We start from the raw sequence: 27,470 nt of genomic DNA, 5'->3' as shown, positions 1-27,470 counted from the left end.
AATCTTTTCTGTGTATGTGAAACAAGCCACTCAACATCATCATTTTGTTACATATTAAACTGCAGATCCTTCCAACATTGGTAAATTGGACTACTATTTTGTCAGAGAAAGGCAAGTGTGTTCCTCATTCAACATGACCATGCCCAATAAAGCATTGAAAATCAAATTCACTCTGGAGACTGTTATGTTGCTACTGACTATAGATTTATTTTACATATAGTTTGTACACTGACTGACACACTTTTGATATGCAGTAGATTCCAAGCTCAAGAAATATCTTCAAGGATTTAAATAGAATGTATGAACAATTAAAAGCCTTCATTGTAGGAAAGGTACATGCTTCAGTATTTAACACTGAGTATGCAGTTTATTTATCTATTATCTCTTACAAGTTCAGCTGTTTCACAGTTGCAAACAATCAGAGCAAGACCATGGCAGATCGTCACTTACGAATTTTAGGTTCACTCTAGTGCACTTTTCATGAAGCCAATAGTTGCACTTTACACATAAGATTCCTTTCATAACACGCTTTATACACTGTTTACACAATGAACTGTTGTTTTTACTATTTTTGTACACGTGCAATGTGTCATTACACTGTTCAGTCAGTGCCATCTTCAGCGTCTAACATTTGATATAGGTTATTATGCCTCTGATCTGCAATCATTTCGTGTCTAACACTGTTTTCAGATAAAGTCTTTCCTTAAACTCTTCGTGGTAATAAAGCAACTGTGCCCAATGCTTACCCATCTTTTTGCATTCGCATTGATGACTACTATTTCTAGCAAACAAGTTATGTACAAATAGTTTCTTTTGTTGTCCACCTTCTTATTTTCCTTTGTGATAAAACATATACAGTAGTTACCAGTCTTCTATACCAGGTTGTAATTATCTTTGACGCAACAGAAGACCATGATAACAAAAGTGACCAAATTCTGCTATAAAGAATTCCCTACACTTGGCATACATTATTCAAACACTACACTAAAAACTAAATTTTACTTTTATGTACCCAACAAACAGAATAATCTCAAGTTATATTGATGCAACATTTAGTTCAGTGGTATTTATGTATGCTACTTCCTGCAAAGACTGAGTAGGACCAGGGGCACCCAAGTGATTAATATGATTACATTTGAGGTGCAAGGGGAGGTGGAGGTGATGAGGGTTGCCTATGAATTGTTCTTGACTCAGTCAAGACTTTTATGTTTCCAAGTAAGATGGAAACACAGCACTTCCACGAAACTTAGCCCTGGGCAGTGATACACTAGTGGCCATTAAAATTGCTGCACCATGAAGATAACATGCTACAGACGCTAAATTTAACCGACAGGAAGAAGATGCTGTGATATGCAAATGATTAGCTTTTCAGAGCATTCACCCAAGGTTGGCGCCGGTGGCGACACCTACAACGTGCTGACATGAGGAAAGTTTCCAACCGATTTCTCATACACAAACAGCAGTTTACCAGTGTTGCCTGGTGAAATGCTGTTGTGATTCCTCGTGTAAGGAGGAGAAATGCGTACCATCACGTTTCCGACTTTGATAAAGGTCGAATTGTAGCCTACTGCGATTGCGGTTTATCGTATCATGACATTGTTGCTCGCGTTGGTAGAGATCCAATGACTGTTAGCAGAATATGGAATTGGTGGGTTCAGGAGGGTAATACGGAACACCATGCTGGATCCCAATGGCCTCATATCACTAGCAGTCGAGATGACAGGCATCTTATCCGCATGGCTGTAACGGATCATGCAGCCATGTCTCGATCCCTGAGTCAACAGATGGGGACGTTTGCAAGACAACCAACATCTGCATGAACATTTCGACGACGTTTGCAGCGTCATCGACTATCAGCTCGGAGACCGTGGCTGTGGTTACCCTTGATGCTGCATCACAGACAGGAGTGCCAGAGATGATGTACTCAACGACGAACCTGGGTGCACGAATGGCAAAACGTCATTTTTTCGGATGAATCCGGTCTCTGTTTACAGCATCATGATGGTTGCATCCGTATTTGGCAACATTGCAGTGAACGCACAAGGGAAGTGAGTATTCGTCATCGCCATACTGGCGTATCACCCGGCATGATTGTATGGGGTGCCATTGCTTACACGTCCCGATCACCTCTTGTTCGCATTGACAGCACTTTGAACAGTGGACGTTACATTTCAGATGTGTTACGACCCGTGGCTCTACCCTTCATTCGATTCCTGCGAAACCCTACATTTCAGGAGGATAATGCACGACCGCATGTTGTAGGTCGTGTATGGGCCTTTCTGCATACAGAAAATGTTCGACTGCTACCCTGGCCAGCACATTCTCCAGATCTCTCAGCAACTGTAAATGTCTGGTCAATGGTGGCCGAGCAACTGGCTCATCACAATACACCAGTCACTACTCTTGATGAAATGTGGTATCGTGTTGAAGCTGCATGGGCAGCTGTACCTGTACACGCCATCCAAGCTTTGTTTGACTCAATGCCCAGGCGTATAAAGGCCGTTATTACAGCCAGAGGTGGTTGTTCTGGGTACTGATTTCTCAGGATCTATACACTCAAATTGAAAATGTAATCACATGTCAGTTATAGTATAATATATTTGTCCTATGAATACCCGTTTATCATCTGCATTTCTTCTTGGTGTAGCAATTTTAATGGCCAGTGGTGTATTTAAACAACCAAGTGTAGTCCATCATCATTGGTACAGTTGGACCATACTATGATGCATAGACCATGACAGTCGTTACTGAATTTATGATGCAGCCACATCCACCATCTTCAGGCCATCTGACTGCCTCAGCTCAGTTTTTGTAAGTTCTTGGTGGATACAGGATCATAGATATCTACGGCTAGCCAGATTGTGTTTGGCACCATGAATTTGAACCCCTCACATTGTATACTAAGCAGTGACGGTGGTAATGGTCTTCACTCATTTGGTTTGGCATTGTTGGGTTTCTGAATTGGGGGGGGGGGGGGGATGTCAGGGTGTGTGTGGATGTTCTCCCTAGTGTATGCATAAGTTGCATCATTCTTGAGCTAGACTTCCTAGTTAAACATCACATCAAAGCTGATCTACAGTTGAGCACAGTGGAGCTGGGTGGAACATCGTTCCATCTTGATATTACTGCTGAAAGAACTGAACCGTCACAACAAACACGTGAGACATTGGATAAGCCAATTAAACTGCATACATGGTCTGTTAGACTCAGCTTGTGAGATACAATACCAAAAAGTTCAGGAAGGCCACTCTGAATAAATGTAGTAGATGATCTACCAATTAATACTTTGTATGTAGTAGAGTTGTTGCTATAGAAAGAGGAATTGGATCAACGATTTTTCATACAACATACTTTATTTTTTATATGCGAAGTTGATGGAAGATGTGTAGTGCCAGACAGTGGAGACAATTTTGGTTTGGAAGAGGTGAGGCTATCAAAAGGTGCACCAATAGCTACAGGTACAGGAGGAAGAGGAATTTAACAGGGATTTCAGTATAGAATACACATAGCTGTGATATTCTGTTGGTGGACTCCATAGAGTGTATTGGAGTAAGTGTGGAAGAATGCCACAGAGCTCATGCTCCCAACCCAGTTTGTCAGCAGTTCACAAGGTAAGCACAACTCAATGGGGCGCTGTACAAGCAAACATGATGTGGGTGACACATAGTTATGCCAACAAGCTTGATATATGACATACTGAGGCAGGCTCATGATTACATATTAGCAGGGCATAGTGGATGATGTGCCACAGATTGCTGCATTGTGGAAAATTATTGTGACCAATGGGGATACAAGATGTAGCGCTTTGTGTAAAGAACTGTATTCCTTGCACTCAAAAAGCCAAGGTGAGTCATCAGCAAATCCCATTAGAAAGGAGAAAAGATGAGAAAGAAAGGTAAAACTAAGCAAGTGAAGCAGTATGTGCCAACAGCTGGCCCAACACAGCTGTATGCCTAAGACCACGAAGTGACCTGGGGAACTAATTTTTGTGTTTTATAATTAGCTATCAGGGATATTTGTTAGTATATATTGTTGCTATGCTAATGCTTGCATTGCTTTTATGAGAGAAGCTCACAGGAAACATTTTTGTTTAGGTAATAGGTTAAGAGAATTTTCAGGTGAAAATTGATTCACAATGTTAGTTGAACCTTAGCATGTCTAATTTAATTTTGAAAGGAAATACCAATGTTATATGGTGCAGTACATGTACTGTTTTGCTAAGTAAGTTATTTAGTTTGTGTAGAAGTAGATCAGTAGACTTGCAACAAGAAGTATATTGCCAGTTAATGAGACTGAGTATGTTTGTTTGTGATACATTTTGGTGTTTAGCTCTAGATTTAAGGATTCATTATGATGGACATTTTCTAAGTCAGTCTAGTCATTTAAGGTGATGGGAGATCTGAGGAAGTACTACTCTCGATTGCAGAGTTACTGCAGTGCTGAGCTAGGCAAATCTGTCTACCTCACAAAAAGAATACACAGAGTTCCTGAGTCTCACGAGTACACACTGTTTCACTCTGAGAAGCCTGCGACAGAGTGCCCAATAAGGTTATTACAAGTGGAACTGATTTCTTCCAAAATCTAAGGCTATTCTCAGTACCAAAATTGGTAGTTATCATTTGTACCCACTATGAACGGGGTCATTTTGGCAACACACAGCAAATAAAACTGCAGGGGAAGGAATTGTTGATAAATGGTACATGATGCAATGTCTCAGGGCATACTTTCCAATTGCCCCCCACAATCACCAGAACCACAACACTAAACACCAACTATTTATCAATCTACCTGCTAGACCTACCATTTGAGATCCTGCCTGAGGAAAACCTAATCTACTTAAGTGGCTTCCCTGGATCAGATGAAAGCAGCACAAAGCAGTTGCTCAATGATGGAACATCTGAATGATCATGTGAAAAAATATTGAACCCAACACTGCCACCGATTCATCACCATAGGATCCAGCACATTGGCTGCCTGCATAATTCTGATGATAGTAAGTACTGTGTACTGCCACCTCAGATGCAGAGTTGCCCAAATCCAATCTTTACCTTCCTTTAACCTGCAGATCCATAGTAGTCATGTCAGGACCAGTGACTCAACCCCACTGAGTAAAGCAAAGTGGTGAAAACAAAACAAGGGACCTAGAAACTCCACATTTGAGCATCCTAAGAGTGATATCGTGTGTAGAGCATGATATAAAAAGGAAAAAAAGACATGCAAAGGGGAGAAGTTAAGCAATAAGTGTTTACTCTGAATTCATGCAGATGAATGTAAAGTATAGAAACAATGCTGGACAGATCAGCGTCTCTGCTGCAGCCACTCTCTTAAGCAGTAATCGAGTAGTCTGGATTAATCTAAGCAGAGAGGAAATGTAGTGATATAGAACTTTAGCAGTATGAAAAGCAGCCCAGAATCATAATCAGGCCACAGTCGCAGCCTGCTAGCCAGACAACACCTCTGCCAATACAGCAATTTGGCAGACACCACCACTCTGGTACCAATGTTCTTGCATGCCATTGTCCTGGGAATGGAACAGTTTTCAGGTAGCTTCTGTTGTTTGACACACTGCCACATGAAAACAGCAGGACCCCAGTCATTGAAAGACAGAGTCAGTTGTCATCGAACATCTGTGGCAACTCCAGCTGCCATCATTGGACTGTGAACCAACAACTGTCATCTGACTGCCTCAGCTCAGGCAGCCAGAAGTCTGCCGTGCCTCTTGGTCCGGGCAATGCAGTTAGTTCCAGGCAGTTTCGCACCCTTGGGCACCACCACCAACCATAGCTGCTATCCAGCCTGTAGTTCTGTGTTCATCAGCTGCATAATTCTTCTGAGTTAGCTTGCCTAGCCTTGTCAACCATTTGCCCCATCGCTGTCCTACCGTGCTGTCTCACACTGCAGGCACATCCGTGCCGGCATGCTTGCATCTGAGGAACACTGCTTACCACCTGTTGTCTGCTTGCCACAGGTGCATTACACTACGTTCATGTATAATTGTTAATAACGAGTTTTGGCAACTGACTGGCCACCTGAATTGTCTACACTTCCACTCACCTCCAGAAGAGGGCTGCTTCCCCACATCTTCCCAAAGTATGCCCCATTACAATCTTTTATCATCTCTCTGTGACAAATTAATAAGCACATATTTTAAATATGCTTTTCACTAATTGTGCTTCTCTGCCACATGTTCAAATGCCTGTGGGTGTTAAATGTTTTGTCAGCAGTACATTTTGTTAGTGGAAATGTCATATAATTCTGCAGAGCCTAAAACGGGTTACTAAATTTTTACATCACACTCCTTACTTCTCCTTAAAGCACACAAAATTCTGTTTTCCACTTCTGCTTCAAGATGTACAGTGCCATAAAAAAATAGTCCCTTCATAGTTTTGAAAAGAGTAGCTTTAGTTATATGTATTTTTTAAATTGGGATAAATGAAAACTGCTTTGACAGGAGTATTATTGTATTCTGAAAATCTCTGTTCATGTTACACATTCACATTCAGAGAGTCTATGAATGGTGATCTGTATCAGGTAAGTGCAGCAGCCACAGGAATGTTCAAATGATGAATTTGTGTAACAAAAGTTGTTGGCATTTGAATGTCAATTTGCAGATATGTATTTAAAACTGTGATTCTTTTCTGGTTTTGTGTTGGTTAGCACATCATCTTGAAATTTATGCTCCTGTCAATGGTGAAACACTTCCCCAAGGTAGCTGTCAAATCTGTTCTGTATTGCCCTTTGATGTACACTCCTGGAAATGGAAAAAAGAACACATTGACACCAGTGTGTCAGACCCACCATACTTGCTCCGGACACTGCGAGAGGGCTGTACAAGCAATGACCACATGCATGGCACAGCGGACACACCAGGAACCGCGGTGTTGGCCGTCGAATGGAGCTAGCTGCGCAGCATTTGTGCACCGCCGCCGTCAGTGTCAGCCAGTTTGCCGTGGCATACGGAGCTCCATCGCAGTCTTTAACACTGGTAGCATGCCGCGACAGCGTGGACGTGAACCGTATGTGCAGTTGACGGACTTTGAGCGAGGGCATATAGTGGGCATGCGGGAGGCCGGGTGGACGTACCGCCAAATTGCTCAACACGTGGGGCGTGAGGTCTCCACAGTACATCGATGTTGTCGCCAGTGGTCGGCGGAAGGTGCACGTGCCCGTCGACCTGGGACCGGACCGCAGCGACGCACGGATGCACGCCAAGACCGTAGGATCCTACGCAGTGCCGTAGGGGACCGCACCGCCACTTCCCAGCAAATTAGGGACACTGTTGCTCCTGGGGTATCGGCGAGGACCATTCGCAACCGTCTCCATGAAGCTGGGCTACGGTCCCGCACACCGTTAGGCCGTCTTCCGCTCACGCCCCAACATCATGCAGCCCGCCTCCAGTGGTGTCGCGACAGGCGTGAATGGAGGGACGAATGGAGACGTGTCGTCTTCAGCGATGAGAGTCGCTTCTGCCTTGGTGCCAATGATGGTCGTATGCGTGTTTGGCGCCGTGCAGGTGAGCGCCACAATCAGGACTGCATACGACCGAGGCACACAGGGCCAACACCCGGCATCATGGTGTGGGGAGCGATCTCCTACACTGGCCGTACACCACTGGTGATCGTCAAGGGGACACTGAATAGTGCACGGTACATCCAAACCGTCATCGAACCCATCGTTCTACCATTCCTAGACCGGCAAGGGAACTTGCTGTTCCAACAGGACAATGCACGTCCGCATGTATCCCGTGCCACCCAACGTGCTCTACAAGGAGTAAGTCAACTACCCTGGCCAGCAAGATCTCCGGATCTGTCCCCCATTGAGTATGTTTGGGACTGGATGAAGCGTCGTCTCACGCGGTCTGCACGTCCAGCACGAACGCTGGTCCAACTGAGGCGCCAGGTGGAAATGGCATGGCAAGCCGTTCCACAGGACTACATCCAGCATCTCTACGATCGTCTCCATGGGAGAATAGCAGCCTGCATTGCTGCGAAAGGTGGATATACACTGTACTAGTGCCGACATTGTGCATGCTCTGTTGCCTGTGTCTATGTGCCTGTGGTTCTGTCAGTGTGATCATGTGATGTATCTGACCCCAGGAATGTGTCAATAAAGTTTCCCCTTCCTGGGACAATGAATTCACCATGTTCTTATTTCAATTTCCAGGAGTGTATTTGAATATGAAGCAGTTTGAATCATCTAATAAAGCCAAGTCCTATGGCCCAGATTGTACACCAATTAGGTTCTTTTGAGAGTATGCCAATACAATAGTTCCATACTTAGCAATCATGTGTAACTATTTGCTTAACAAGAGATTTGTACCTAAAGATTGGAAAGTTGCCCATGTCACACCAATACTCAAGAAAGGAAATCAGAATAATCCACTGAATTACAGATCATTATCACTGATGTTGATTTCCAGTAGGATTTTGGAACACATACTGTGTTCGAAAATTATGAATTACCTTGAACAAAATGATCTATTGACAAATAGTCACCACAGATCATAAAATATCATTCTTGTGGAACACAACTAGCTCTGTATTCACATGGACAGGAGATCTCAGATTGATTCCATATTTCTAGATTTCCAGAAGGCTTTTGAGACCGTTCCTCAACAGAGACTTCTAATAGTATTGTCTGCACATGGGATATAGTCTCAATTGTGCAACTGGATCCATGATTTCCTGTCAGAAAGGTCACAGTTCATAATAATCAACAAAAGTCATCCAATAACACAAGTACCATGTGGCATTCCCCTGAGAAGTGTTATAGGACTCTGCTGTTCCTAACCTACATAACTGATTTAGGAGATAATCTAAGCATCCCTTCTAAATTATTTGTAAATGATGCTGTAACTTACCATCTAGTAAACTCGTCATAAAAGCAAAACCAATTGCAAAATTACTTAGCTAAGATATCTGTATGGTAAAGCAGCAATTTTGACTAAATAATGAAAGATGAGGGGCCATCCAAATGAGTGCTAAATGGAATCTGCTAAATTTTGATTACATGATAAATAATACAAGTATAAAGGCTTTTAATTCACCTAAGTGCCTAGGAATTACAATAACAATCACCTTAAATTGGAATGATCAAATAGATAATGTTGTGGGGAGGCAAACCAAAGACTGTGTTTTATTGACAGAACAGTTAGACTGTGCAATAGGTCTACTAAAGAGACTGCCTACCCTATGCTTTTCCATCCCCTGCTAGAGAGTTACTGTGTGGAATGGTATCCTCACCAGTAGGATTGATGGAGGACATTGAAAAAGTTCAAAGGGCAGTGGCTTGATTTGTATTATCATGAAATAGGGGAGAGAGAATCACAGATATGATAAGCAAGTTGAGGTGGCAATCACTAAGACAATGCTGTTTTTCATTGTGGCAATATATTTTCACAAAATTTCAGTCACCAACTTTCTACTCTGAATGTGAAAGTATTTTATTGATGCCAACCTACATAAGGAGAAATGATCAGCATAATAAAATAAGAGAAATCAGAGCTCTCATGGAAAGACATAATCTTCATTTTTACTGTGCTCTGTTCAAGAGTGCAAGAGAGAGAAATAGCCTGAAGGTGGTTTGATGAACACTTTGCCAGGTACTTTGCTGTGAAATGCAGAGTATTCATGGAGATGTAGATGTAGAATGAAGTGCAGTGGTGGTAATATGTACATGGATAAGGTTTATTTTAGGCTTTTCCCCATGGCTTAATGTGTGTAAGTCATCTCCTACCCCCCCCCCCCCCCCCCTCTTTTCTGTCTCCTCCTCTCACACATCCCTTCTGCCCATCATCTCCTCCTCCACCTTTGTCTGGCCATCCTCTCCTTCCCCCATCTCTCTGTTGATACCCTTCTCCACACTCTGTCCATCTTCTCTTCTTTAACATCTCTGTCCATCTACTACTATTCTCCCATCTCTCTGTGTCCATCTAGTTCTCCACTTCCTTTCTCTGTCCATCTTGTCTTCCCTACTCTCCCTTATCCATCCCAACCTTTCCCCCGTCATCCCCATCCACATGTGCAGTTGCTGCACAACAGGTTCACGAAGCATGCCAGTACTACTCCCAACACGTGCATGTCATGCTGGGCAGCCTACATGTCAGGGGCTTGAAAACTCATTGGTTGTCCCTGACGTGTAGGCTGCCATGCAATCCAGGTCGATACTACTCTAACACAACACACCTACCGTGCAGGTCAGCTTACACATATGGGGCTGGAAAACTGTTCCACAGCTCTGACGTGTGAACTGCCCTGCAGAGTAGGACAATAAGATAGGCCAATGCTATTCTCACACAACTCATCTGTTGTGCAGGGAACCCTATACAGCATGGACTGAAAAAACATGTTTTTCCCCATATCTGAGATTATAACACCCCACCCCCCTCCCCACAAACACACACACTGCTTTATGTATTGATTAGACACTTGGCAATGACAATGCCAACAACTGCGATTTTTTTTTGGGTGGGGGTGGGGGTGGGGGGGAGGCTTGAGCCCTCTCTATCCCCCTATAATGGGTGACACTGAATAAGACTGCCGCTTGATAGGACTGTGAAGACAACACAGAATCTGCACTGAATTATTTTTTTTTTCTGTCACCTTCAATAAATATCCTTAAATTTCTCTATTTACTTAATGAATAGAATTGTATTTTAGACAATATTTTGGTTTTAACTGGAGCAAAAATAATATTTTATGTACACTAGCACTCACAAAAAATACCACAGAAACAGTTTCTGTGTGCACAGACTCCACATATGCATCACAAGGACAATACTGAAAGTATCTTCAGAAACACCACAGAAATTTGTCTGGTAACTCATAGAAAAGATACTCTGTACAGTGTTGCTAATTTCCACAATTCTGCTGAAATATTTGTTTCTCTGACATTATCGTTCCTTCAACGTAAAACAATAAATTCTTTATGAGTTTTCTACAGAATATAAAATTGTTGACATTTTTTACCTCTTGTTTCTAGACTAATAGTTTGGCACAGAGGTAATATGTGTGTATCCAGAATCCTTCTACTCTGCAGTGGAGTGTCTGTTGTTTTGAAACTTTGTGGCAGATTAAATCTTGAACCCATGTCCTTGCTTTCCATGGGAATTGCTCTTACTGACTCTTCTATCCAGGACAGTCCATTTGGCAAATGCATCGTGTGAGAGAGGCAAAATTCTGGTTTTGACTCTAAGTATGGCACACCATTTTAATCTAGCATGAAGTTTCAAAATGTGCAAAGCCTTCATTTCCTTAGTTTCTAGTGAGTTAAGTAAAGAAGCCTTGTGTCATTAGGATCTATTCTTTGTGCTCTCTTCATTATTGATGATATCATATTCAATCACGATCAATGATGATATCATATTCAATCATCACCAGGTTTAGGCTTCATAGCCCCCCCCCCCCCCCCCATGCTTGATCTTGTCCAACTCTTCTCAGTACTCCTCATTCCAGACTATCAATCCAGCTGATCTCCATTCTGTGCCATATCCACACTTCACAAGCTTCATTTCTTGTCTTGCTTTCTCAATGAGCACGTTTTTGCTTTGTAAATGACCATGCTCCATATCAGGTATTTCACTAATTGCTTTCTTAATTATGTGTACAAACCATTAGCTAAGAGTTTTTTCGCTTTTGAAATGCCTCTTTCAGCAGTGCCTGACTTTGATGTCCTGTTCACAATGAATATCTGCCGTACTCCAACTCCTAAATAATTGAGTGCTATCATATAACTTATACCTCACTCTTCTTTTCTTTAAGCCTGTAACCATGACTTTTATTTTCTTCTTGTTTATTTTTATACTATGTTCATTCAGTTCATTTAGTATTTTAGTCAGCATTTCTCCATTTTCTGAAAGACTCACCATGTCACCTGTGTATCTTATGTATTCTATTTTCCATCCATCTATCTTGATGCATCTTTTCCCAACCAAACAACTTTTCATTATTTCCTCGAAATAAATATTAAATAGTATCAACGAGAGACACCAGTCCTGATATTGCTGTCTTCCAAGGTCTCATTTCCTATTTGCACCCTTGCCATCTGATCCAAATACAGACTTGCAGTCAGCCCTCTCTCTTTCCACTATATTGCCACTATTCTGTATTACATTCAAAGTCAAATTAAACTTTCTGCATTTTTCTGTAGTTTTTCCCCATATTGTTACAAAGAAAAACAAAGTGGTGTTACTAAATTCATTCATTCATTCCTTCATTCATTTAATTTACATACTTGGCTCTACATATTCCACCATGTGAAACAACTATAAGCATTTGGTCACTATCACAGATATGCTATGATGAACTGCTGCTGTAGATTGTTAATATGTAATTGTCGTTCAAAACTGATGTATTATTTTGCTTAACAGAGGCACTTGTCATTGTTTGTTTACATTTGAAAAGACAGCAGTTTATTGTCTTAGATAATCATAAAAGAAGCCACTGCCTTAAAATAAGAATCTGCTGCACTTCTATTTACTTAATTATTTTTGTGTTCCATACATCCTGTGTGTCACTACGATGAAGAACGTGTCAGGTTATTACAGTAATAACCATATCTAAATGGTCATGAGGCTTACAAACTAAATAATATACAAACAGATATATGATGTTCAAGTGTTCAAACAACAACACAGATTATAACAGTAATAATGATTACAAAAACAAATTATAAGTCTTACATTCTAATACATATTAAAAGCATTCTGTCATCAATTGATATGCCAGTGCTATATAGTCAGTTCTTATAGGAATGCTTACAATTAAACACATTCTACTAATTTTTACACACTGTCAAAAAATTGCTGTAAAGAATTCAAAAGATAAAGTTTCAGCTGTTTTTTGAATTTGGTCATATCTCAAATGACTGATTTAACATGAAATGGAAGTTTATTGTATACTTTTATGCTTGAATAATGTACTTCTTTCCGCACCATTCTGAGATTTCTTTTGTGAAGATCATGTTTACTTCTTGTATCATGATCATGATATTCACTGTTTATTTGGTAAACAGTATAATTATTGTTCAGAAAGCACATTACTGAAATATGTAGTGAGGTGGCATGGTGAGGATCCTGAGCTGTTTGAATAAATTTCTGCAAGAGCATCTGGGGTGTGCTTTAGCCGTAATTCTGATGACTCTCTTCCATGCAATAAAGACTTTGCTTACTCATGACTGGTTACCCCAAAATATGATTTCATATGTCAAAGTGAATGGAAATATCCTACGTATGCAGCTTTAATTGTTGCCAAGTCACAAGCAGATGAAATTTAGCGAATGGCAAATGCTGCTGAATTCCGTCTTTAACATAGGTTGTTGATGTGAACTGACCAATTTAGACTGTTGTTTATGTGTAATTCCAGAAATTTGGAAGACTCAACTCTCAATACTTCTCTGTCATCACATTTTATTTAAATATTTTCCTGGTTTTATTTGCTGTTTGAAACTGAATGAATTGAGTCTTTTTAAAAATGAGTAACAGACCATTTGAAGTGAACCATTCTAGAGCTTCTCTGAATACAGTGGTCACAGTGTTCTCTAGACTGCAGTTGGTGCAGTTGGGTGTTTTGTCAATCATAATGGTTGTGTCAACAGCAAATGGAGAAGTGTGATTTTTGTGTCATACAGCATGGCAGATCATTGATCACTGAGCCCTGTGGCACTCCACATTTTACTGTGTCCCAGTCAGAGCAGGTAGGTGGCATTGCAGAATTGTTCAATACTACCTTCTGCTTTCTGTCATCTAGATATGACTTGAGAAACATCCTTACTTTACCATTTAATCCATAGTTCTCATCCTACAGTTGAATGTTTTAGACAGATCACAAAAGATTCTGTCCGCAGCTCATGGTCTAGTCACTAGCATTGCTGCCTTTGGATCACAGGGACCTGGGTTCAATTCCCGGCCGGGTTGGGAATTTTCTCTGCCTGGGGACTGGGTGTTTGTGTTGTCCTCATCATATCATCATCATCATCATCATCATTCATGACAGTGGTCAGATTGGAATGTGAAAAATTGGACTGTGTGAAAACTGGGACTTTGTACTGGCACTGATGACTGCACAGTTGAGCATCCCACAAACTAAACATCATCATCATCATCAACAGACGTTTCCAACAGGTGATATTTTGTTGTTTATGGATTCAAGGAGTTGGTTGACAAATGAGAAAATGGTGTGTTCAGCTGAAGTACCCTTTTGATATCCACACTGATTTTTATTAAGGATTTTATTTTTATTCGATGATCCATGATTCTCTTGAACATTAGTTTCCCTAGTTTTTTAGAGACTTGTTAACAATGAAATTGGCTGGTAGTTGGAAACATCAGCTTCATCACCTTTTTCAAACATCAGTTTCACAATTGTATATTTGAGTCTATTAGGGACAGTACCTTGGTTTATGGACTCATTAAATATGTGACAGAGAATTTCAAGAATAAATTTGCAGCAGCACTTCAGTATTTTGATAGATATGTTATCCACACCAATGGAATTTTTATTTTTCATTTTCTTAGTTCCTTCTCAATCTCTTTGGTTGTAATATAGGGTACATGCATCTGACTAATTTTGTTCTGCACTGTTTTTTGCACAAGACTCATGGCTTCAGCTCTAGACCCTTTACAGCCAATTTGATCTGCTACTGTCAAAAAATGCTTGTCGAAGATATTAGCAACAGTATCACCTTCATATACCATGCTCCTGTTATGGGAGTCGATACTGTCTGTACCTTCCTTAATTTTTCCTGTCTTCCTTTTGACCACCATCCAAACCATTTTTATTTTATTATTTGAATTGTTAATATTAGATTTAATAAATATGCTCTTGGATTTTTTAAAATCACACTCTTTAGAACACTACAGTATAATTTGTAGTGCTTCCCAGCCTGTTGTGTGTGTGTGTGAAGCCAACCCAAGAAGTATTGTCAGCAGTATATGCCAGGAGAGTTTGCATTCATGTATAAAACCAAACAATGATTGGGAAAAAGACAGGTCAAAGAAGGACCAATTTATTAAAATATTCTATGTTTAATGAAAGTAAAAACTTTGTGTATCAGCTATTACCTCCATGAGCTTTGTCAGGATTGCTGCTGCTATTGTGCCATTTTATAATCAGTAGTGATTATGATTAGTTAAGCTACATCTATGTGACATCGAGCTGCCAGAGAATGTGAGGTTGTCTGCAGTAGAGGGATGCCAGTGGCATCATCACTTGTGTTGGCACTTCTCTCTAGTCTCTCAACACTGAGAGCCTGCCTCCATGCATCACCAAGGTTATAGTCACTGTTCCTGTTGAAGCTACTGTCACAGATTGTGATCCATACAGCTTCTTTAATGACAGATAGATTAAGATGAGTGTTTCATCAAATATAATTTAACATTTATTTGTGGGACTGTGATCTGCAACTTCTGACTTTTTCTAATTTCTATTTTTAATGTGCCACCAATTTTCTGCATGAAGTGCACTTTACCTAGGACCATACCTATTTTACTCCATGTAACTTCAAAGAAAACAAGGAACACAACATGTGGGTTATCTCATGATTGTTAAATGTCTTTCTTTTTTTGTTTGTTATAGAGTGTCATTTGATGTGTTGATCCATATAGCCATTCTTTTGGAACATGTGCTTCAGATGTTTAATCACAGAATCCAAGTGCTTTTTGTCAGAAACAATCAGCAGCTTTTTGTATCAGTGTATTTAAAACCACTCTTTGCAAAAATAGACATAATGTCTTATGGGATAACAGCAATCAGTGATTTTATAATGTTACTTAATATCCGTCTTGATTGCAATTATTTTTTATTTTTTTTATTTTTATGAATAAAAAAAAATTTGCAATCAAGACGGATTTTAAGTAACATTGTAAAACCACTCTCTTATGGACTGACTGTTGCAAGCTCTGTGTGTAGCACAGGAACATATGATCTGATGAACAGTTATGATGATCAAGAAATGAAGTTGGCACACTGTAAGAAACAAAATGCAGATATGTTCCTTTCTGCAGGTCTACATATAGTACAGTAGGTAGGGTCCTGGGCAGTCAAGACATTAAGACATATTTTCTAAATACTCAAGAAGCTAATGGTGTCCACAGTTAAAGGATAGTCTTGTTCCCTGGATCCCTGGAATTTGTAACATTCTTTATTACTATGGAAGAAAATACTATGTCACTCAGACCATCTGTACAGTCTCACAAATAAACATAAAATTATGACTGATAAAAAAATCATGTCCACGCATCTTCTCACTAGAACTCTGTTATCAAAGGAGCCATCGGGGTCATAATGGACAAACAATTACTTTACATGAGAAAAAAGCTCTAACTTTAATGTTGCACAGAAGCAAGGTCACAACATTGAAAGATTACAAGAAATTCACAAAACTGTGTAGAGTACAAACGGAGTAGTGGTACCCCTAGCATCCTCCCACTGGAGACATCAATACAATGTGATAGTACATCACCACATGGATGTCAACCAATCATAGGATGACAATGTGTTATAAAAGACCACTACACTAGCAGTTATGGCAGTCAGCTGCTCCTGATGATTTTGGTGTAGGTAATCTTTGAAAAGATGGCCAAGAATATTTTGTGTGTTCACATAACTTTTCTTTGCTTTTGTTTCACCTACTGGTATATAATGATTACCACAGAAGCTGAGGGTTAATACTTGTCAGTGTCTATTTTTGTCACTTTATTACATTGAACAAATGTTAGGTTACCAATATTTGCATGCTTTGCACAAGATACTTTGCCAAGTAGAGTGCTCGCTGGCTGTATGTTCCCATGATGAAAATATAACTGAATTTTGTAACTTATGGAAATATCAACAATTTATTTTGAAGTGTGTTTTTAATTTGTTTCTTGCTTGGTAAGATGCCACACAATTTTCACTGTTTGTCAGAGCTGGCAATATTTTTTGTAGCACATATTGCATACTGTGAAATGTTTTAATTGTAAATGTACTTATCAATGTTTTACAAATGCCTGTAACATATTTTTCTCATTCTCTCAAACCTTTTATTCTAGGTACAGGGTTGTCTTGTCTTTAACTTATCATATATTCCATAAATTCTGTTAATAAAATGAGATTTTCACTCTGCAGTGGAGTGTGCGCTGATATGAAACTTCCTAACAGATTAAAACTGAGTGCCGGGCTGAGACTCAAACTCGGGACCTTTGCCTTTTGCGAGCACTTGCCCGTGAAAGGCAAAGGTCCCGAGTTCGAGTCACAGCCCGGCACACAGTTTCAATCTGCTAGGAAGTTTCAATTCTGTTAACATTTGCTGGTGTTATCCATCTAAGAAGACTGATATCCAACTGACATATAAAAATTTCTAGAAAGGAATTAACTGTCATATTTTCAGTGGATATCAGTGAATTCTACCATCTCTTGGTTTGATATACATTTTCTTCAAAACTTTGACTTCTTCATTCAATCCTCATATCACCTTTTATTTCCTCTCGTACATCTGTTGCATCTTTGTTGTTGTCTATAAATGTGTCTCATTTGCCCTTTTTCATAAATGATTGCAGACTACTTTCAATGACACTTCATCTCCCTTCATCATCATAATTATATTTCTCAGTTCCACTACGGAAGCTCTGTCCGTACTGCAAATCTCCAGTACTGTAAATAGAGTAAGCATATATTATCCAATTATTTCCACATAGCTGGAGGTTTGGAGGGTGATGCATATCCTATCCAACGTCATCTATTGACTAGAGTACATATTCTGCTTCTTTTACCTGACACTGATGTAGTCCCATTTCAAGGTGGTAATATCACCTCCCCCCCCCCCCCCCTCCTTTTTTCCCCTTTTTCCAGGCTTTGGTTTGATAGTGGTCACTAACATTGTTTATTCCAAAAACAAATCAAAATCATTATGCTAAAATAATTTTTTTCATCTTTGAAGCATGTCTCAGGGTTTCCATGAAAACTGCATATTTATTTATTACATTTCTACATTATAATTCTCTCCTCATCCATCACTTATTATCTAATGCATTTAAATGACTTGGACAAAATTTATAAATAAAACTGAAATTCAAATTCTGTAGCAAATATAAATTTTGCTTTCTATTGCAGGTTACAAAAATAAACGCAAAGCTAACCAGGCAAGTGAGGTGAATGGCATTTCAAACTTGAATCTCAGCAAAAGTTGTTTGCATTCTTCGGTGGGTGACCTTTCATTTCTTTCACCTGTGAAAGGGAATACATCATTAAATAATTCATGGTCTGGTGGAATAACCACTAGTGAAGTGGGACACACACGCGACATAAAAAAATAGTTGAAAATTTATTTTTGTATTTTGAATGACTCTAATTTTATTTGTTGGAAACTCATTGCTCATATTGTGTGAAGAAATTCCATCAGTATACAGAATTTATTTTCATACCTTTGAAAATGAATTATGTAGAAATGTGTAAATATTCTTAGAATTTAATGAGACAGATATTAAAGCAATTCATGGACTTTGTACAAAATGTTAACATTTGAAAGATGTGTGCAATTTATTCTACACTTGTTATTTGTGGCATGATAAATAAAGAATATATAAAGAAGCAGCCAGCCCGAGGTGCTATTTTGTTTATGGAGCTTGTAGCTACTTTTTTTTTAGGGATAAATGAACTGAAAGGGAAAATGGAGGTGTGAGTTGACACATTGATTGATTTATAAGCTAGATAACTATATTTTTAATGTGGCTTACTGAACCTGCACACAGATAGCAGAGCTATAAGATAAAATGTAGCTTTATGAGAGGGAAAAAAGTTACAATGAAGATGGTGAAGTACTTTTAGAAAGAGATACAAAAAGTATTTACTGATAAAACAAATAGAAGAATACAACATTGTAATGAAAGGACCAGATAAGAATAACAAACTGTAATTAATTACAATGAGGATCTGATTGGGAATACAACGAGATCTATAAACCAGATAACAGAAATGGTCTGTGTAGTTTCATGTTGGACACATGACTTGGGTTTGAAATGTGCCTCATGCTTGAGCAAATCAGGCAGATATCTAATGTTGGGGTATAGAGATATTCTTGGTATCAAAGCAGCTCTGAAAGTTGGGGATATATTTTGACAATTGGATGTTTCACTTTACTCTTATAAACATTACAAATGAGTCCATTTTACCTGTCAGATAGTTATGCACTGCTTTCGCTTCCACAGACTTGATTAAGTACATTGTGTTAGTAACACACTCAGACCTTACACAACTTCTGTTCACATGTAGTGAGGTGATGTAGAATGTACTCACAAAAATGATTGAATACACATGACACAGATGCACAATGCAACAGTGCAAAATTATGTTTAGTGTTTGCTAAATATTGTCCATATTTGTGACCAGATTTTCGTACTCTGTTGTTTATAATTTTTGGTGATTGCCTCACATTTTATTTTAGTACTTTTAATATGGATGTGCTTGAAATAATACTGGAACAAAACTGAAAATGAAGTGATATTCTGTTAAACATTCCCCTTACCTATACTGCATGTTTCTCACTGTGCTGTGGAAGAGCACTTTTTGTTCAAAGTTGTTCTGAATGCAAAATAAGTACATATGTGACAAACATATAGATGAATAAAAACTATTATTACTGTAGTCAGTTGCTATAGTGAGCTCTGTTCTGATGGAAAATGCTGCCCCATAAATGTTCCACACAGAGAAACATTATATTGTCTGTCAGTGCCCACCTGGACCATAAAAGTGACTTGTAAGAGTATCACAAGCTGTAATTACTTAGTGTGTTTCTTCAAGGAAACTTACTATATTACAAGACTTTTTTGTAAAACTGAGAATAAAGTTAAATAATTTTGAAGATGTACAATTCCTTTGGCTTTGTTTGTGAGAAGATTTATTGTAAGTTATAAATTTTAGTAAGCGCAGAACATAGAATGGTGTAAGTAATCATTAATGTTCCCAGTAATCAATGGCTAATCTAATACCTATAGTTGTGTCGTTAACATGTTCGCTGTGATACCAGAATTACTTATGGCTAGTTGTGGTACAGGGCACCCTCTGCCACACACCATATGGTCGCTTGTGGGATATGTATGTAGCTGCAGATGAAGAATTGTATATTTCACAGTAATGAGGGAGCAGCTCGTGTAGTTGAGTACAATACTATAATGGATATTCTAAGTCACCAGGTTACTAGTTTATGCTCTAAATTACTTTCTGTTTTCTAAAAAGATGTTTAGAATGGATATTCTTAATTTACTTTGAACTTGTGGACAAATACTGTTTCTTACGCTAAGCTAATGTAGTGCTGAGAAGAGGGATTACTAATTACATTACTTAAGATGTGCACACATTGTCATCAGTTTATGGCATGTCACTTTTAATGATCACTTCTGTGTCTGAGTAACATTGATTAAATAACCTCAAGTTCATAATGGATATTAGTATAATAAATGAGTGGTAATTCATGGTAACATAATTTGATTTTTGTCTAATGTCTTGAATCCTCTAGTGTATATTTATTTATTACCATCCAAGGTAAAATGAATAGTTTTATGAAAACATTAGATTGCGAGGAACTCTGAAAAGTCCAGTGAGAGATTGTAATCAGCTGAATTTTATGTTCTACATGATCCCATTCCTCACTGAGTATTTATATTTTTCATTTTTCTTCCATTTCCCTTTAGCTGTCAAATCTTTTTCTCGTGTTTCTGTTAGGAATACTGAAATTATTGTATGTGTGTACACCTGTACTGCTGTAGTATGTTGTGGATTTATGTTTTTCTTGGTTATGATAATCCATTCACTATGCTGTTATTATTAATAATGCTGGCTTCCCATTTCATTGTTCATTATTAGTTATGCTCCTGAATGACCCTTATTTGACTTAGTTTTGATAACCTTATACTCATTTGATCAGAAACAGATTCTTTTTTCCACTGCATTTCACTAACTCCCAAATTCCCACTATACCTAACTTCAACCTCTCGATTTCTCTTTTTAAGTTCCTTAATGTACCAATAACATTAAGGTATGCCATCAGCATGCCAGTCTGGAGAAGGCTAGATATTTTTTCCTTCTGATGTATTCTCCCTAGTAGTCCCCATCTGGAGATCTGAATGTGGGACTATTTTACTTTCAGAATATTTTACCACAGAGGATGCCATGATCATTATTAATCAGTATACCCACATAATTGTTGTGTGTATTTAATTATCACCTTGAAAAATAGAGTTACATAATTAATTTTTCATCTGTTTCCAGGTACATATCTGCAGCCCTGGTACACACTGAAATCCCCACATCACAATACTGTAGCACAAATTGGCACAGTCCACCTTGACTTTATCAACAGTCTGTGCTGTTTTGTTACAGTTCCTCTAGTGAAACTGCAGACAAACAAACAAAAAAATAATCATTTAACTTTATTTTTTTGAAGGTGATAATTAAACTTTTATGACCACCCCTCATAGTAGATGAACACCAGCTCATCAACATATATCCAGAAAAGCTGCAGCACATTGTAAAGCAGCAGCTTCTTTACTGATTATGTAAAACACCAAGTTTAGAATTTTCTAGTATAAATATGCTAAAACAAGTGTGTGTGATAAACATTAAATAACCCAACTAGCTTTATTATTAGTAAAATATTAATATCATCTGGAGAAACATTTCGTCATAGCAGCATCACTGCAGCAATGTATATTTTAACATGTTTCACGTTCTGAAGGGTTTTTCCTCAGAAAACAGTATGTGAATGAGGATGACAAGGTGTACTCCTCATCACTGCCTTTTTTTTTTTTTTTTAATTTATGGTATCTGCATTACTTGACCACAAATGAAAGTGATAGAAGTGGGAGCTCCAGATGGCAAAGTGTTTAGAAAAAATAGCACTTTTTGGCACAGGTTGAGTGAGTCACGAGGCATTTACATTAGCATATTTTCCAGGCAGTGGTTGGCGAAGTGGAAAGTGTACAGAATGATAGTCCGAGGGTCATGGGGTTGAGCCCCTATGCAGAAACCTTTTTTATTTTCAATTTTTACTTTACTTATACTGCACATAAACCGAAAGATGTTCAATAATTGTACTTAGTAAAAATTTCATAAAAAGTTTGAAAAGAAAAGGCAAAGGAAAATTTTGGATATCAAATAAATTCGGAAGTAAGGCTTATACTTGCAGCACCTATGAGGGCTCTGCTAATAACTTGGCAAAAAGGGGTTGTAATTAATGTGTACATAACTTTATACACTGTTAGTTTCATTTTGGCCGTCGAGAACCCCTCACCAGTTGCATGTGAACAGTAGGTACCCGGTGCAGGTAACAATGCTATCTGTGGCTTTGGAGCTTATTTGCTTGTTAGCTCTTGGCCAAGTAACATGTAGAAACTTTAAAACAACCATGAAATTGTAAATATGCAGTGTTTATAATGAGTGCAAGGTGTCAACAAAATTATTACCCCCCGACCCAGTTTTATGATGAATATCACCCCAGCATGTGTATACCATCAACTGTAAAGCAAAAGCAGTATCTAATTTTATACAAGAAATTCTCATGTATGTCTTACAATACCTTCCTGTAAATTTATTTGGACTCCGAAATTTGCCTTTGCCTTTCCTTTTCATACATTTTATGGAAATATTAATAAATAAAATATTTGCCATTATTTCAATTTATTTGTAATATATGTCATGTAAAAACTGAAGATAAAGAAAAAGTTTCCAAGTGGGGACTCCACCCCACAGCCCCCAGATTACAGTTCTGTACCATTTCCTCTCCGCCAATTGCTGCCTAGAAACTATGCTACCATAAATGACACATACCTCGCCTGACCCACACCAAAAATTCAATTTTTTCTATATGCTTTGGCATCTGGAGCTCCTGCTTTCCTCACTTTCATTTCTGGTCAAGCCCGGCATACATCACAAATTTGGACAAAATTGTTCCACTTGTGATTCACTATTATAAGCGTATGCTGTTCAGTTTTAACATTCAGTCATCAACTTTCAACAGCCAAAGGTATTATCATCTTCAGCTATAGTTTACCTTTTATAAAAATTACAAAGAGAGAGTAAGACTGCCTAGAGCTTACCATCATGACATACAACTTCCAGTACTACCTATACAAACACAAAAAATAGAAAGTAATTCTACTAGCTTTTGGAACAATATGTTCCTTCTTCAAGCATGAAAGACAAATTAGCTGGGCAAAATTAGAAAGCTAGGAGAGGTCGCTTAGGTCCTAGGTTAAAAGGAATCCACTGCCTGTGGATCCATTAGTCTATGAATTTTGTATGAATGGTGTCAATATTCAGACATTAATGTCTGTTTCTGAGACTTTCAGGTTATTTTTCACCGCCTAAAAGTGGATAGAGTTGCTTTTGAAAGACTTAGGATCATAATATTTGTTTCAAACTTTTTGTATGTTTGAATTGACCAGTGGAAAGGCACAGAAATAGGACCTTGAAAACAATAACTTAACTTACAAGTCTACATTATTCTTCAGAGCCTATGGACACACACATACACAGATCACTACATTGTGCCAGCACTGTGAGAGGTTATCTTTTCTCATTTATTGCTAGTATTTCTCACAAACGATTCCACTATCACATACAATTTATTACTGTGGCTTCCTTCCATTCTGTAATCCATGCTCTGTTCCTGTGTCTATGTTGGATTTTTGTCTTTATACAAGCACTTCCTTCCTTATGTTTTCTTTTTCACTCTTCTAAACAGAAACTATGCTGTACTCCCTATCTGTGTGGTGACCCTGGATTTATACAACACTTTTTCAGAATGACTGCACTTGCACTCACTGGATAGCTCAATTATCACTAGCCTAAAACCACTGGAATTCAGTCTTTTGTATATGAAGTTCATTACTGTTTCACTTATTTCTTGTGTTTTAGAGTTGGGACCCTTGACAAGGAAATTTTTATCAGTGACACATATATCATTATCTTTGTTTGTCTAATTTAATGATATTAGAAGACCTGCTGAATATTTGTCAGAACACGTGTGTACTTCTTAAAAGGCACACATCACTGCAGACTTAGCCCTGCTGCTAGACACTTCCTTGACTGCAGGAATAAAAACTTCCTCTAGGCACTGTCTTTGCTACGGTACCTAGAGTATGTAGCATCTAGAACTTTTCAATATAAAGACATGGGAAAGGCCAAATTGTGGTACTATCTCTTGCACATTTGAGGTAGCTCAGTATCCTATTATAATCTTACAATACTGAATGTATTTAAATACTTCACATAATGCAAAAATCTACAAACACATGTTGGTAGTGGGTGGGCAGATTAGATGTTGAGGGAAACTTTATCGCCTAGTTTAGTATTGACTCAGATGCAAGTGATGATACTGAGAAGCCCTGAAGTAGCTGAGGGTCTAACATGCCAGAATAAAATAAATGCATAAACTTTGTCAGAATTTCTCAAAATTTTGAGTTTAAATGCTTGATATTTTCACTCAGCTGAGTGCAAGGGTTTGCTGTATTGGCTCAATGAGGAGCAACATATCTTTCAATACATATTGTTTCATCAAAATCCTGTTTACTAAGTCAAATTGAATGATAATGTGCGCTGTTATGGCACAAGCAGCAAAGGCATTAAAAATGCAATTCATTTCCATATAATTAAAAAAGTGTCTGTACAACATCTGTAGAATTCTTTATCACTCAGTCCTCTCATAATGTTTTAGAACTTATTAACATAATAAATATTTCATCTTGACTTTTCAACTAATACCAGTGAAAAAATGGGTGAGATAATAAGTGTGTAATACTTCTATCTATTTAATATAAAATTTACACTGAAAACAGACTACTGAATCTAGTTCCCATCGCAACATAAATTAACTGCGCAAGACTTGAAAGACTTACTAACATGAACACTTTAATTTAGCTGTAAAATATGACTACTGCAACCATTTTGCAAGTATTAGAAATATTGGTGGTGCCCACGTTTCATTACTGATAAAACATAATCTTAGAAATGCTTTAAGATGGCTGAAACTATTATAAAATTTAAAACATGCTGTATGTTAACAATCCACAAAAAATATTGCACACTAATTTCACAAAAAAGTAAAGTTTTGTCTTCACAGAGGACTATCTTGATTCCATTGTAGGGAGCCGTCCAAGAGGAATAGTAAATTTATCAGTGCAGGAGCAGCTTCGACTGGAGCCACTGGACACAGACTACAAGAAAAAGAAGAGGAAGAAAAGACCAAAGAATAATGAATTGAATATAATTGATATAATGTAGTAGCCAAGACCTATTTTTTAAATAAATTTAAAATGTATGTGCCAACACTGTAAATATGAATTTACTTCATTGTTGTCACTAAGTTGTAATTTTAATTTCCAAGCCTGAAAACAAAATTTTAAAACTGCTGTTTAATTGTAGTTAGTATTGTCTAATGTAATGAGTCCAAATAAAATCTACAACTGATCCGCTTCTTGTATATAGAAACTGTACACATGTCAAAATTTCTGATGAATTTTAAATTTAGTTCTACAAAGACTGTAAAATGTGTTTATGGTTCTGAACACTTGAGTAAAATTATATATTGATTATTATATAGTTCTCTGTCAAAACTGAAACTACTGATGTCATCCAAGTGTCCATACAATGAAAACACAACTTTGTATTATACAGCAACATAGTGTAAGTGCATGCATGTTCAATTATAATGTCACACACAAAATCAGAGCAGTCAATATGAATGTGTATCATGTAATATGTTGCTCATAATAATTTATTATAAACACAGCAGATTATATGAGATATTGCAGCAAAATAATATGGAATCACTGAAAACTAATGATGAAGGTAAAAATGGGTTACAAGTAACATATGAAACTTCATATCTAAATTCAAGATGTTACAGAAACAAGTCAAACAAACAAGAATTTTATCTCCCTAAAAATGTCAAAGGTTATATCAGTACAGGAAAAAACATTGAAAAAAACTTCTGAATTAAACCCAAAAGTCACAAACAAAGTAAACTAGAGAACCAGCATTGGAGGCTGACTGCAGATCATTCTGTTGCCGCAAACATACATTTCATGTAAGGACCACAAAGATAAAATGAGAGCGATGATGACTCATATTGAGGTTATAGATAGTCATTTTTCCTTTGCTCCTTTTGTGAGTGGAACAGGAAAGGGAATGAGTAGTACTGGTACAAGGTACCCTCCAATCTGCACCATACAGTAGCTTGAGGAGCATGTAGATGTAGATCGAGGGTGAAGAAAGTGATATCATCAGTGATGCAAATAAGCTTGGAGTGCTACCTGTTGGCTTTATTCTTAGGTTCCTTGGTGAACAGCTGATGGCTTGTTTTTCTCACATATGCCCACATGAGGGGCTTGATTTCAGATAGCAGGTTGGAATTGGGACTGTGGTTGGAGGCTATATGCACACACAGTGTCAGTGCCTACAGACCATTCTCCCACTGATTCTGCTGTGGGTACAAATAACCTCTCATTTTGAGGTTATTTCTGACTTCAGTTCCAGTCCGCTAACAATGCTGTAAGCTGAATTTTGTCATCACTTGTGCTGCCAAAAGCCAGAAATATTTAAAAAATAGTTTATTGAAGAATTTGAGATGATTATCAAAAAGTATGACATAAAGAAGTAGCCATAAAAGCTTCAAGAGTTTCAGAACTTTCTTCAGTTACAACGCTTGAGACTGTATAATGTAGTTTCAGAAACACAAACCATTCAGCGGAATACACAAAGTGCCTCTTGCACACATAAAAGGTAAGTGCTTATTTACTACCTAATTGAACTCTTGGCCTTCCTTATCAATGAATTATTAATGACTGGATGTTGTTCTTATCTACTAAAAATTTTCAAATATGAAGCAGTTTTCAAAAATGCTTCTGTGTTTTATTTAAACAACTGTCATCCTAGGTCAGTATTGTCTGTACACTTGGAAACGATTGAATGGGCAATAAATAACTACAAGATTAGCTTTATTGTTGAATAAATCACATTATGCCATTTTTAAGATGGATACAAACTCGACATAAGTAATGAGCCTAACATTACTGAATTTACACAAAATGTAAATAATGTAGTTGATAATGGTGATAATGTGATCAAGTTATGACAGCTGTATGACACTAGTTACCATAAATTACAAAAGATTGGAGTTAGAAGCATAGTAAATTTTAGTCCTAAATCTTATTTGAGAAAACTAACACAGTTGGTGCAGGTATTCAATATGAGAACACATAACGGTTTTTTATTGGATGCAGTTTATATCTTCATACTTGTATTTGATGTCATCTGTTGCGTCCAGTGAGCAAATTTAATTTTATATGTATGTGATGAAAAGTTGACAATCAATGGACCTAAACTTACAACACATGCATGATTGCATAGTTATCTAAAACATTCTAATCTGGTATCACAAAAATGATTTAAAAGTTAACATTTTAGTGATAAATTAAAATTGTGTACTAAACCAGGACTTGA

General features: G+C 37.9%; 1 protein-coding gene across 1 annotated transcript in view; it reads left to right on the top strand.

The window, feature by feature from the left end:
- The window catches only part of LOC124556381 (osmotic avoidance abnormal protein 3), a 373,479-nt gene extending 355,060 nt beyond the window's left edge, over positions 1–18,419 (top strand). Inside the window, exon 17 of the mRNA XM_047130344.1 lies at positions 18,087–18,419. Coding sequence (XP_046986300.1) covers positions 18,087–18,289 — 203 coding nt within the window. The 3' untranslated portion in view covers positions 18,290–18,419. The remainder of the gene's footprint in view (positions 1–18,086) is intronic.
- Positions 18,420–27,470: the final 9,051 nt, after the last annotated feature.

Source organism: Schistocerca americana, chromosome X (genome assembly GCF_021461395.2).
Source record: "Schistocerca americana isolate TAMUIC-IGC-003095 chromosome X, iqSchAmer2.1, whole genome shotgun sequence".
NCBI classification, from domain to species: Eukaryota; Metazoa; Arthropoda; class Insecta; order Orthoptera; family Acrididae; genus Schistocerca; species Schistocerca americana.
Note: the sequence above shows the minus strand (reverse complement) of the source record. Positions and strands in the feature narration are given on the sequence as shown.